This window comes from Struthio camelus, chromosome 3, assembly GCF_040807025.1.
Source record: "Struthio camelus isolate bStrCam1 chromosome 3, bStrCam1.hap1, whole genome shotgun sequence".
Classification (NCBI taxonomy): domain Eukaryota; kingdom Metazoa; phylum Chordata; class Aves; order Struthioniformes; family Struthionidae; genus Struthio; species Struthio camelus.
The window spans coordinates 74,328,634-74,341,442 of record NC_090944.1 but is presented as its reverse complement, the minus strand read 5'-3'; the positions used below and the strand labels follow the sequence as shown (position 1 = coordinate 74,341,442).

At 43.1% G+C, this 12,809-nt stretch overlaps 1 protein-coding gene and 1 long non-coding RNA gene across 2 annotated transcripts in view; one reads left to right on the top strand and one right to left on the bottom strand.

Annotated features, from left to right (window-relative positions):
• Positions 1-1,427: 1,427 nt before the first annotated feature.
• LOC138066754 (uncharacterized) lies at positions 1,428-4,569 on the bottom strand. The gene is made up of 3 exons (XR_011140224.1): positions 4,455-4,569; positions 3,499-3,586; positions 1,428-2,690 (listed from the first exon to the last, which is right to left on the bottom strand). It is a non-coding gene; the product is annotated as an uncharacterized lncRNA (long non-coding RNA).
• IFNGR1 (interferon gamma receptor 1) overlaps positions 4,466-12,809 on the top strand; it is a 30,822-nt gene continuing 22,478 nt past the window's right edge. The window contains exon 1 of the mRNA XM_068938447.1: positions 4,466-4,830. Coding sequence (XP_068794548.1) covers positions 4,743-4,830 — 88 coding nt within the window. The 5' untranslated portion in view covers positions 4,466-4,742. The remainder of the gene's footprint in view (positions 4,831-12,809) is intronic.

Sequence of the window (12,809 nt, the reverse complement as noted above, 5' to 3'; positions counted from 1 at the left end):
TGGTGATCTTTGGTTCTTCAATCTCCTTCTCTGCTTTCCAGCTCTGTCAACTGGCCACAGCAAGCAGTGATCAAACAAGATTGTTGTAACATCAAAACCACGTAAAGAGTTTCCCTTGTCTGTTTAGCTTAGCCAGCTTAGGATACTCTTGAAGAGTGGGTCAAAGTTATGACAAAAATGATATCCATTTCTCCCAGATATTTGCAATATATGACAAACTTATTGAGAAAAGAACAAAAACGAAGCAGATTGGGACGCTCTTCACTTTTACCCAGCTGGACCTGAAGCTTTTTTATCACAATATTGACACCTCAAGACATGCTGGCTTTCCTTCACTTTGTAGTCAGAAAAACAGTAATTGTGAAGATTGTTCCAGAACAACAAAAAATGCTTAATTTGGAAATGGAAAATGTAATTATTTTCTGTCTACTGGAGAGACGACAACGTACATCCTGATCTTTGCCTCCCTTTCAGAACAGCAGGAGGAACTAATTGTGCCTCTGGTTTGTAATTTTTCCATATTCACCATGCCTTTTTATTCAGCTGATGGTTACGGAGGGAATTAAAAAAATCTTTGAAAACCCCAGTGTACACCCAACAATGCAGAGTGGAAGGAAACCACAGGAGAGCAGAACAGAAGTTACTGCTGATTTAAAACGCTGTTTGAATGAGTTAGTATCCTCCTTAAAACTGCTAAGTGGACTCTGAGGCTGACTCTTCTTCACTCATGCTTTGCCTTTCCTCTTGTATAAGCCTAGAAAGATATATCTTTCAAGAACCGGCTCAGATGAACCTGCGTTCACTCTGCCCACGCTGGCCAAACCCAATTAGACCTGCTCAGTGCAGTGCTGTGCATCAGTCAGCAAACAGGTTCTGCAGACTTTGCGGCTTCCTGGTCAGAGGTGCCTTGAAGCTTTGCTGTCTAGCTTGCAGCACGGCCAGAGCAAGCTGCAGTCTTACTCCTTTACTATAGAGGCATTTCCTAGGTTTTTCCCAAGCAAAGACTGTCAATGTATATACTTTGCTTGAGGCCTACATGACTATCACACGGTCAAATGAAAATATCCCTTTTATTAAATGGGGAAAGGAAAAGAGATTGTCAAAACTGTTCAGCTTTGATGCAACTCTATAGCCAATTAAATTAATGACAGGTCCCTAACTGGGATCACTGGCCAAGAACGATTGCTTTTCCACAACCTGCTCTGTAAGCATGCAGACCTGCCTGTGCCTTTCTAGATGCATTTACCAGTCTAACTATCTCATGCTGGTAAATCTTTTTAAATGTAGGCCAGACCAGTCCAGACCAGACCAAACTTCTCTGTTCCTCAAATAATGTAATACAGCAAAAAGAAAGTTAGAAATCAGGATCAATTAACCCTATGACATTTCTAACTGCTTCTCAATGTTGCAATGAAGTCAAAACAGCTTCTTTCATACTTTGGCTGAAACAAAGAACCTCTGACGGACTTGCATTTCTTACCTTAGTCACCTGGGTTTTTTTTTCCTCGTTGACTTCCATAAAAACGGACAGGGACAAAGAGAGGTACACGATTTTCTGATGTGGTTATGGGTAGTTTTAATCTCACACACATTCCTAATGTAGGTTCAGAGAGTTACCCAAACGCCGTTATTCTGTTTTGCTGTTGGAAAAGGATTGTTAGGAAACAAAACTGTGAAATAGTCTGTGCAGGTGGTCAGCTGTGCTCCAACACGTCTTGTTCTGTCTACAGAAGTTTGTTCTACCGAATAAAAATGTAATGGAATGCAATTGTTTTAGCTTCCTCTGAACACAGCCTGGTATGGTTAAAGCTGCGGTATACACGCAGCCCTCATGTGATCTCTGCCTTCCACTGCCCTTTACAGAAAACCAATTATTAGTTCTGGAACTGAAAATTAGTAGTTTAGAGAAAAAATATTAAAAAACTGTATCTGTATAATACTGACAAACAGACTCACACTTTTGAGTGTAGTGATTTTATCTGATTTTACTTTTCATATTATTTCAAATATTCTGTTTCCTAAAATATGGGTGATTTTGAATGTCTTGGCTCTGTATGGGCCTCCTCACAATAACCAGAAAACATAGGAAGATTCATGCTGTTTTACAGGGAAACATAGAAAACTGTAGAATGGCTTGTTTTAGCAAAAATGCCAGAAATAGTGATTTATGCGATTCTAACTGGTTCACTAGCCACCTGTTTGTTCCATATTCTTATGTTATACTTATCTTCTAAGGAAGTTATACAAGTTTCTTACGTATTAGTCTCACGTAGTATGAAATAGTAAATGTTGTTTTACAAACTCTGAAATGCTTCTAACATCTTTATTCATAACACAGAAATTTTTAGACTGAAGTTGACACAACCAGTGTATGCATTCATTTATTAATCTTCCTGTGGTCAGAATTGTGTCAGATCTTTGAACTGCCCAGTCCGTGACGAGCTCTGCTGGGCATTTTGCTTTGTTATGACTAAAAGTCTAACCCAAGTTCCACAGATATTGGAAAGAGTCGTATTAAACCAAGTGAGTCCTATTAAACAAAGTGTTTTTTTTCCCTTTTGCCAGGTTAAGTATATGCTCACACTATATTCATGCTAAGTCTGAAAATCCAGACTTTAGATTTTTGCACATCTACTTCAAAGTACTGTCAGCAGATTTTTCTCCTGCAGAGGTACTGGTTAATATTTTTCCTGCAAAAACCAAACAAAATAGAGTTGAGAGGATATCAATAATATATTTTACACAGAAAAATATACTCTAAAATAAAATATTCTTAGCAGATAACATTTTAAAATATCGTTTAGCTAACTAGTAATCAAAATACGTTACCAGGGTCCTCTTCACTGCTATAGCAGATAATCTTGCCACATTAACTTTTCTTAAATGATCACACCCTTTATTAAAACTAACCATATTTTTTGCTCCCATTAACCTTACTGGAAAACTGTTCCAAGTTCTAACCCTTAAAAAATTAGAAAGCTTCTTCCAAATTGTAGCCTCAGGCATGAACATTTTATAATTCCTGATTTTGTGCTAACTTTGTTTTTCAGTTTAGAAAGCTAAGACTGTCTCCATGCTTACACTCTTAATGTTTTTACAGAGATCAGCCATTTCCCTTCCCAGTCCTTTTTTTAAGATCAGATTGGACAGCACAAGCTTTTTTAGCTTCCTCTCAAAAGGGACGATATCCACTGTTCAGGGTAATAGCTCTTTTCTACTTCTTCCTGATTGCATTCATCCTCTTGGGACACAGGTGGGCAGACTAGTGCAGTGCTACAGAAGGAATCTCTCCACTTCCTTAAATGATAGCACCGATTTTCCTCTAAACCTACTGGATTCGAGACACAATTAATTAGCCTGATAACTGAAATCATAATCTGGTAACATTTTCCATACACTTCTTTGTTAATTAGCACACAGCTCAGCCACAGCAGTTTCCCAGCATGGCCAGTTATTGCGCAGAGCGAAGAGCTTTTATTCCGGCCTCAGATGATGTACCTGCTTCCTCCTCTCTGTCCCAGCGCTCCTTCATGCTTCAGAAGGACTTGGAATACGAAGCCGCTTGCCTCTCTTTCAGCAGCTTATGCTGAAATAAGCAATGCAGATGACGTAGATTACTTTGAATAAAAACAACGTAGAGTTTTCACATTATCACAAAACAGTTTCATTCCTTGACTGCCCCTTTTACAGAGGACAGGAAAACGTGCACCTACAGTCTCCTTCTCCTGGCACAGGGTGAGGGCAGGCTCACAACTGGCCCCCACAGCTTGGAACAAAGTCTCTGTGATTCCCAGATTTATCTTGGGTTACAGGTACTTAAGTGAATGTATTTGCACTGCCATTTCACCCTTACTACCGCAGGGATGTGATACCATCAGAAAAGTAAGATTCATTACTATTTCATCAGGTGTGCTGGAGTTCTTCCTAAACAACAGATAAGCACAACGTCAAAACAATACATTTTCTCTAACAAAGGGTTAAGATCAGAAGGGACTGTTGATTTGCGAAGACGAGTGCAAATATAAAACAAACAAACAAAAAAAGCAAAAATAAACCGGACACGAGTCTCTGGCGCTTGAGATTTCTCCGAGACACCGCTCACCCGTGGGCCTGGAAACCCCCCCCCAGCCCGTTTCCTGGCTCGGGAACACTCCCTTTCCTCGCAGGATCCTGAGCTGAGCCCCGCTCCAGCTCCACTACACCTCAGGGGTAGACAAGCACGCCCTCGCCTACAGACGAGCCTCTGGAAATCCCCAGCTTCCTTTCCAGGTTGCTAACCGCCGCCAGGAGTTTGCCGCCGCCGCTGAGCTGCCTGTGGCAGTTTCTACAGACGAGGCAATGGCGCCCTGACCCGGCCGTGCCCGCCACGATCCCCTCCCCGCCCGCCCGCCCGCCCGCGGCCGGGGGACCCGCACCTCCCACCCGCAGCCCCTCGCGGGCCGCCCCCCGCTGACCAGAGGGGCCCAACGGCGCCAGACTACCGCTGCCAGCAGCGCGGCGCGGCGCTGCGCAGGAAACCCGCCGCCGCCTTCCCCCTGCCCGGCAATAACCCAGGACGTGTCCCCCCCCACCCCATCCCACGCCCGCTTCCCGGGCGGGGCCTTGCCCGCCCCGCCGCGGCCCGCGGGAGCAGCTGCGCAGCGCGCAGGCGCCGCGCTCCAACCGCCGCCCGCGCGCAGCAGGGCAGAGGGGAGCGCTAGGCGGGGCGGCCCTCTTCCCCCTCCGCTCCCCCACCGGGCGCCATGCGGGTGCCGGTCGCCCTCCTGACGCTGGCCGCGCTGTTAGCGCCCAGCCGGGGCGCGGCCCCCCGCCAGGAGCGGCCGGCCGCAGGTAAGGGGCCGGGTGGGCAGGCCCGGGCCGAGGGCAGCGTTGGCGGCGGCGGTGCCGCCCGTGCTCCCCCCACCGGCCCCGGGTTGGTCGCGGCCGGAGCCGCCGCGGCGCCGAGCTGTGGGGCGCTGGGTGGCTGCCGCCGCCGCCCGCAGGCGAGAGGGGTCGGAGCGGGGGTGGCGGCGGGGGGAAGGAGCGGCCCCCATGTTATCGCCTAAAAGAGTAGCTTTTTTGGGCGGGGGCGGTGGGGGTGCTGTTTTGCGGAGCGGCACCCGCTGGGAGGGCTGCGCGGCGTGCCGGGCAGAGGGGCGGCTGCCGGGCTGGGGGGGCACGGCGAGGCTCTTCTTTGGAAGTGGGTCTGGAGGCATGCAAGGTAGTTCTGATAAAACAGCATCTTTAAAGCGTTTTGAGATCTGTCGCTGCTGCCTAATCACTGTTGAAAGTGCTGCTCGTTGTTTTGTGATGCGTGTAGGAAACGCTTACAGTCCTTTACGGTGAAACAGCTGATTATGTCAGATATTTGTGAACTTTGGCATATGAAGTAAGAGTAATGTGTACGTGGAACACGACTAGTATGCTGTGTTTTATACCCGTATGTGTCCATACGAGCAGAAGCTGGAGGTGTTAAAGCAAAGACGGGTATCGCGGGGCTGTGTCCGAACAAGGCATCAGGATTATGGCCTTGACCAACACTGAGGGGGCAGCTTTCAGCCGAGTACTGATTGGGAAGGGCGGGACTGCAGGCAAAGAGTTGCTTTTTGTCTCTGTTCAGGCAGAATTATTGCAAATACAATATGAAGGAAATACTCAATCTGGTTTCACTTAGAATTGGAGTGGCTAATAGGAGGAGAGATTGGGGCTGATAGCTCAGGTCAAAAGAGAACATGCAACTGCACTAAATTTTTGAAACTATTGAGAGCTATATACGGGGTAATGCACGTTACCCTTTTTGTGAAAGGGCTTCAAACTAGGAGGTCTATCCATGCATTAGATTAAAGCAGCGGTACTCTCCTAACCTTCACCCAAAAGCCAAGATCTGTATACCTAAAATGCTACTTGGAGTTGATCATAGAACTGTTGATCGTGTGTGCGGGCTCGTCAGATTCTACAAATGCTAAGGTCCCTCATCAGGGCTTCATTGCATTTAGATCTGTGCCTTTCTGGAGTGCCTGAACTTGTCTGTCCCTGGTGATGGGGCACACTGTGGCCTTACAGGACTTTTGAAGACCATTTAGGTTTACCTCCCCTGGACTAGGAGCAGAAAAAATGTAAACTGTCCATTCGTCATTGGTAGTGTAGATCTTCAGCATCCAGTTTGTTTGATGTGGTAATCAGTAAACCTTGCAGGGAAGTCTATTTCTTGCACTTCAGGCAGTAAGTAGGGTTAATATGTTAGGTACTGGCTTTGGACTTCAGAACTGGCATCTTGTAAGGGTATACTGTCATTGCTGATGAAATGCAAAACTTCTTACATTGCAATAAAAAATTCTGAAGTTGAAAAAAAAAAAAAAAAAAAGTACCAGAAAATCACTTTTATGATCAAGTGAACCTGAGATAATACAGCCTTGTCCAGCCCAACGATTACCTCCGTGTAAAAGTACAGTACAATACTGTGGGGCAGCTGATGTATGTTGTACTGCTTAGAAGCAAAAGGCTCATTTTTCTGTGCATGAGTGCAGCAAACCCTCAGATAGAAGGGGTGAAATATGCTCCTGAGTTACATTTTGAAAATACAAGAGTTTTCCTGATGGCTAGCGCTCAGATTGGAAGCAGTCTCTATAGCTATATCCTTCAGAGACTTCATTGTTTAAGCAAAAACTTGGATTTTTAGTGAGCAAAAACATCGCGGAAGGGTTTCTAATAAACATTACTGTGTATTAGCAGAATCAAAATCCTTGTCATTATCTATAATGAAAAACTAATAGAATGTTCTTATTTCATTATTACCAAGGTATAAGTTGATATGCTGGCTTACAGTGCCGAGAATAGAAGAATGGGAATTCGGAAACATGTTTATGATCCTTTCCTTTACAATACAGTGTTTATTTTCTTAAATCTTATCAAGACTTTCAGAGCTCTGGTGACGTAATACGTATCTCCAGGCTGAAACGTGAGGAAGAAGTTTACTTCTATCAGCGATCTTTGGCTTTTGTTGTAGTAGATGGTTTTATCTAGAGTAGTCAGACAACCTAGCAGCTGTTTTCTGAGCAGTTGAACCCCTGTGTTTCCTACCGCTAGGTGCTTAGCATGTAAACAAGTCCATGTCTGTATAGGTATGCCTGTGATTCATCAGTGGAGCTGTTGATGGGTACCCCCACTCTGTGTTTAAGTGTCCTGAAAGAGAGGTCCCAAACAGACCTGCTCAAGATTAGAGTGCTTTTTAGGCTGTGATAGCAGTTAAGGTACTTCGTGCGCATTGAAAGCCCAATTTCCAAATACATGTGTGTACTTGTTTGTTGTGGTTGCCGGTTGTGTGTGTTCTGTTGGGTGATACCTTAGTCTTTTTGGTTTGTTATTTTATGATTCTGGTTATTGGCAGTCATAGCAGTTCTTCTATACAACTGCAGGCATAAAAATAACGAGATGAGAAAGTGCTGTATTTAGATATCATCTATTATAGTGATATTTCAGTTCTAATAAAAGGGAAGAACAGTCACAAAATTGGTAAAATGGTGTTTAAGTATTAGTATTTGAAAAACTCCATCTTGTGCATGCTTTTTTTCTTGAACTTCATTTATTTATTTTTGATAGTGATCCAAGTCTGTCCTCTTAGTACAGCATAGTACCTCTGTGGGACATTTACCATAAACAACAATTTAAAAAAAAAAAAAAAGCTCTGTGGATTGATGTCAAAACTCTGAGCTCTGAGGAAGTAAAAACCTGTTATAAATAGTAGCAGTAAAAAGGCACCAAATAGTGTGTAAAGTGTATATCCCTGGTTGTATATTCTATGAAATTATTTGATTTTATTTCACTTGCTAAAGATTTTTAAAATTAATAGCTTTAAGTCTAGCTGCTAGTCTTTGAACTCTTCAGTCATTTGCAAAATTGAATGAGATTTCCCTTTTGGAGTTGATAGACCTTTTGAGAACTTCTGGTAGAATTTCCTGCATAGACTTGCTGTTACATGTACTAATTTATGCTTATTTTTAGTAACTTTGTTCAGGAAGTACCGCCAGAGTATAGAAGGGACATTACAAGAGTGGTCTGTATCTGGGTTCCTTTCTTGGGGGCAGAGGGGAGCTCATGAAGGCAAGCATGTGCAAACTTTTCCATATGCTACATAGCTGCTGCCACCTAGAGAAAGGGCAAGCAGGTAGCAGGGGCAAAATTCTCCTGGCACCTTGATGCTTGGTGTTTGCCTGTCTCTTAGCCTCCTTGTTCAAGCCAGCCTACAAGCTGTATCCTTGCTCCCGTTGTCCAACAAGGGCAGGAGGTGGGCTGTGTGCTTTATGGGGCCTGACCTACCAGGAGGTGGGTAGTAGGAATGGATGTACAGGCTGTCTGCATCCTAACCCTGTTATGCTGCGTTGAAGGGCAATATGGCAGTGGATAGAGTCCCATCGCTGACAGCCCTTTCCCATTTCTCTCCCAAGCAGGTATTTGGTGCTTGTAGCTTGGGCACTGTTGTAGCTTGTAGTTGGGTACTGTTGTCTGCCTGCCAGAGCTCTGTCATGCGGTTCTGGGTAGTGCTGCTAGCTCTCTTCCAGCCCTCAGATTGCTGCACTCTGCTTTAAAACAAGCCAATTCTGTTTGCTTCCGAATAGACCACAGTGAGGCCCTAAATGATAAAAGGGGGTTGCTCTAAAAGGAAATTGTACAGGCTAACTGCTTTTGACATGCTGTTTTTCACCCTTAGCACAGACTTGCTGCTCTCTGCATCCATTTTCTGGGGTGCAGGCTGCCTTTTGCCACCTTCAGTTTTTTCTCCTGTGACAAGTCAGTGCGTTGCAAAAGGGTCCCACAGAAGCATTCTGAGGGTAGCACAGATTGATGTGATTTTTTTTTCCCCCCCTTACCTTCCCTTTCCGTGGTGGTGAAAGCTAAGGAAATCATATTTTTACATTTGTGAAGTCTCCAAAGCTGCTGCCCTTCTTGGGTGCAGTTAAATGTCTGCATGAGCTCACAAGGAGCACAGGTCTGACATAAGGGATACGCACTGCTTTCCCAGTCTGTAGCCCAGAAAGGACTGATGTTAGTGTTGTGTCTGGTTGCCTTGTAACTCTCCAGCCTAAATGACAAGGTATGCGCTTGGTATGAATCCAGAACAAAGTTCAAACTGATGTCTCCCTTGACGTACTGAAGTGGCTTGGAGCTGTTGTCCTACGTTTTTGGATTATAGAAATTTTTTTGTTTTTCATGGAAACCCAAAAAAGTCTCTGGAACAGCCTTTCAGAAGATGGATTTTTGATTGTCTTCTCATAATTTGTCCATTTTAAAGCTCTAACTTTCATTTTGTACATTCAGCGCTTGAGTTGTGTTAAAAAGCCACATGAAACTTGAAGGAGCTCCGGTTCATTAAGTAACTGTTGCCTGAGATAACTGTATCACAGAGTCTGCATTGTGGACTCACCAGACAACTGTTATACCTATGACACCTTCAGTTAGATTCCACGTCTGTGATTAGTGGTAGCAAATGCCTCTGTATTTATAGTAACGGCTGGTGGCCCCATCAGAACGGGAGGAGGTTTGTTTTTTTTAACTTTGCAACAGGATACAAACATCGGTAGGAAGGCTCTCTCATTCTTACCTCTGTGAAGTGTCCCCATCTCTAGTTCCTTCATTTAGTTTTTGCTGTTGAATAGCTCATTACTGAGGCGCGACAAATAGGTGGGACATCTATTTATATATTTAAAAAAATTAAGCCTGACAAGATATTTCAATACATACTTTAAAGACAACTTTGTTGAATGTGTGGCTGCTCCAAGCTTGTATTTCACAAGTGTCTTCCATGTAGTATTTTTCAGAAACGTGTAGTGAACAAGATAATCTAGTTTCAACCAGATACAGAAATTTTTCTCAATCTGTGCATTTCTGAACTTGCAGAGACTTGTGAAAGATCTCTTGTAGAATATGGCGTTGCTGACAAAGGCAAGTGCATGTACAAAACGGGACTGGTTAGGTTTGTCATCTTGTATATATAAGCAAGCATCTTTTGTTTTGATTAATGTTTTTAAAGCAGCATTATACCATATATTGCGTGCAACTACTGGATTAGTTCTATGAGTTGTCTTCCTTCATCAGTCTTTAGAATGTGGTTGTGACAGTGAAGCTAGGTACACGTGCTCCCGTTACTTTGAAAAACAAACGAAAGCATCCCTTATTTCTTAGCAGCCTGAAAGCAAGCAGCAAATATTCAGAGTAAAACAAAAGTTTTTCAGTGACGCCTGTGTTTTAATCGCAAGGTATTTCTTCCTGCCTGCATTTCCTTCCTGTCCGCTATGTAACAGTCTGCTGAGGAGGCCAGTGTCTCTAGAACATTAGTACTTTAATTAAACACAATATCGTATTGATAGGATATATTTGATTATATGTATATATGTTCATACCACAGTGCGTGTCACATTTGCTGAGAACTTTGTCGCCCAATATGGGAGCATTAATTAAATAATCTGGGCTGCTTATGTATGAGCGAATACTCCCATTTCTCCGAGCAGTGTATGTTGGTTTAAAATTGATTCTTTTGTGCGTTTGCTGAGATCAACTAAGTGGTTGCATTCCAGCTTCTGATCTTCTCTACCAAATGCTCAATTTCTAGCTGATCCTGTGGTCTTGCTTGTGCTTGTTCTTACTCCTCCCTTTTTTCCTGCCTTTACCCTCCAACATGCCAGTTTTTTATCCTCAAAATCCAAGCATGTTTAGTTTCCATAATCTTAGGTGAAAAAAAAAAAAAAGACTGGTCTTTCCACCTACCTTCTCCCATAATTCTCTGGACATAGATTTGCTGTCTGAAGTTCCTCATATGTAGTTCCATACTGCAATCCCTAGGGTAATTTCTGTGCCTCTGTGCAAAATTGTTCTTCCCGAAGTCTCTGTTGCTTTTCTGTTAGCCAGTCTTGCCATCTTACACAGCAAGGTGAACAGGGCTAGCTATGAGGATGAAAATAACTGTATTTGAACTGGAAGCGAAACTGAACTTGATGAATGTCCTGTATCATACCTCAGGACTTGGTTTGCTGATCAATTTTTCACACTTTTCTCATGCTGAGTTTCTCACTGTTCGAGTTTGTTCCTTGAGTGTTGCCGTACTTGAGTTGATTAAATTTGTTGTAAATTAAGAGTTGTACGTTCCAAGATTACCATTGTATCACTAGCCACTATCATCTTTTCCTAGTTGTGTCTGCTGAACAATGTAGCAGAACATTGAGGCATATCTAAAAAGTTAATGTTTCATTATCGTTTAATAAAATAGTGTTCAAATAAACTGTTGTGGCATTTTAACTGCTAATACACAGAAGTAACATCTATGAACATTAAATGTTAGCGCTCTGAAAATCTGCTGTGTTCTCTGCGGTCTATAGTCTTGATGCTGGAGTGGAATGAAGCTGGGAGAGGAGTATCCCAAGGCTCTATCTCTGTACTGGCACAAGAGCGAGGGCTGACTGGAGGAGAAATTATTAGAAGGCAGTTAGGCAGCCTGTATAAGAGGCTGTGAGCCGGGCAGCTGAGACTATCTACGTAAAAACAAGTTGGAGGAGATAACAAACCTGAAGAAAGGGACTAGACTTGGCTCATCAAGGCATTAACAGTAAACTTTCCATGGGTGATCACAGGCTGATCTGTTTCTGGAGTTTGACACTCTGTGCTCTGATCTATTATAGTGGCGAGCACCAATTTCTGCATCTTAAACTTTATGAATTGCTAAATGACCTGCAAAGTGACTCCGTGATTCAAACTGATTAGGCCTCATTTCTGTGGATAAGAGATATCATCTTCCATGAAAATAACTGGTGTAATTAGGAAAAGGAGATGAGCTTTCAGGCCGCCTTTGCCTCTAAAGTAGAACCAGCAAACCGCAAAGATAAATGCAAGCTGAGAGCACTTGATATTGAATTTACTACATATCCATTAGACCACCTGAGAAAAAGGGTGATTGCTGCCTATAGAGAATAAGGGAGGTGGTGGAAGAAGTAATAAGGTGGCATCTCTTAGAAAAAGAAAGTCAGGTAATTTTTGGCCTGTGAAACATGGAGAGAGGTTAATGGGGTAAGAGGAGGTGTGCTATAAAACTTGTATTGCTACTGAGTTTTAGTCCTGAGTAGAGTTAGGAATTTTAGCTTCTCAGCTCACGCTGAGAGGTGTCCTGTAGGTCTTTCTTGAGGATCAGGAGTGAGAGATCACAGAGGGAGTAACTAGTCTGTGGGAGATACCCTTTGATTGGCTTGGTCATTCAGGGCAAAGTTTTAAGTAGGGATGAAAAGGATGAGCTGACAATATGTGTGTATGGTTATACCTGTAAATGATCAAGGCCAACTTGCAGTGCCATTGTATGGGATGTTGACTTGTCAGTGATGATATTGCTGGTGGCTGGGGAGGTGGTTTATTTGGTATAGTTTGTGAGGAAAGTCATCTTTTCATGAAGGAGGCTTGTTTTCTGCAAGAGTTCCTGTGTTTTTTAGTCTCAGTGTTGTAGTGGAATGAAGGAGCATGTTAAAAAACATCTCTGGGTAGAAGAATGGGGGATTAGGTTGCATAGTTTTTCATGGAGCTGTGGTGAAGCAATTTGGTAGACTCTTGGATTCTAGTTGGTCACTCAGTATTCACATGTACTTCTTCATATTATATTCTTCTGCCTTATATCTCCAAAGGTAAAATGGGAAGAAGATTAATCATTTCTCTTCCAGAGGTGTTGGGAAAATACTTACATAGATTTAAATGCATTTGGTAGCATAATTTAGTGATAAGTACCATAGAAGAGCTTAGATGGAATAGTAAATCTTACTTAGAAATCATATTTGAATAGCATTTGATAACTAAGTCAT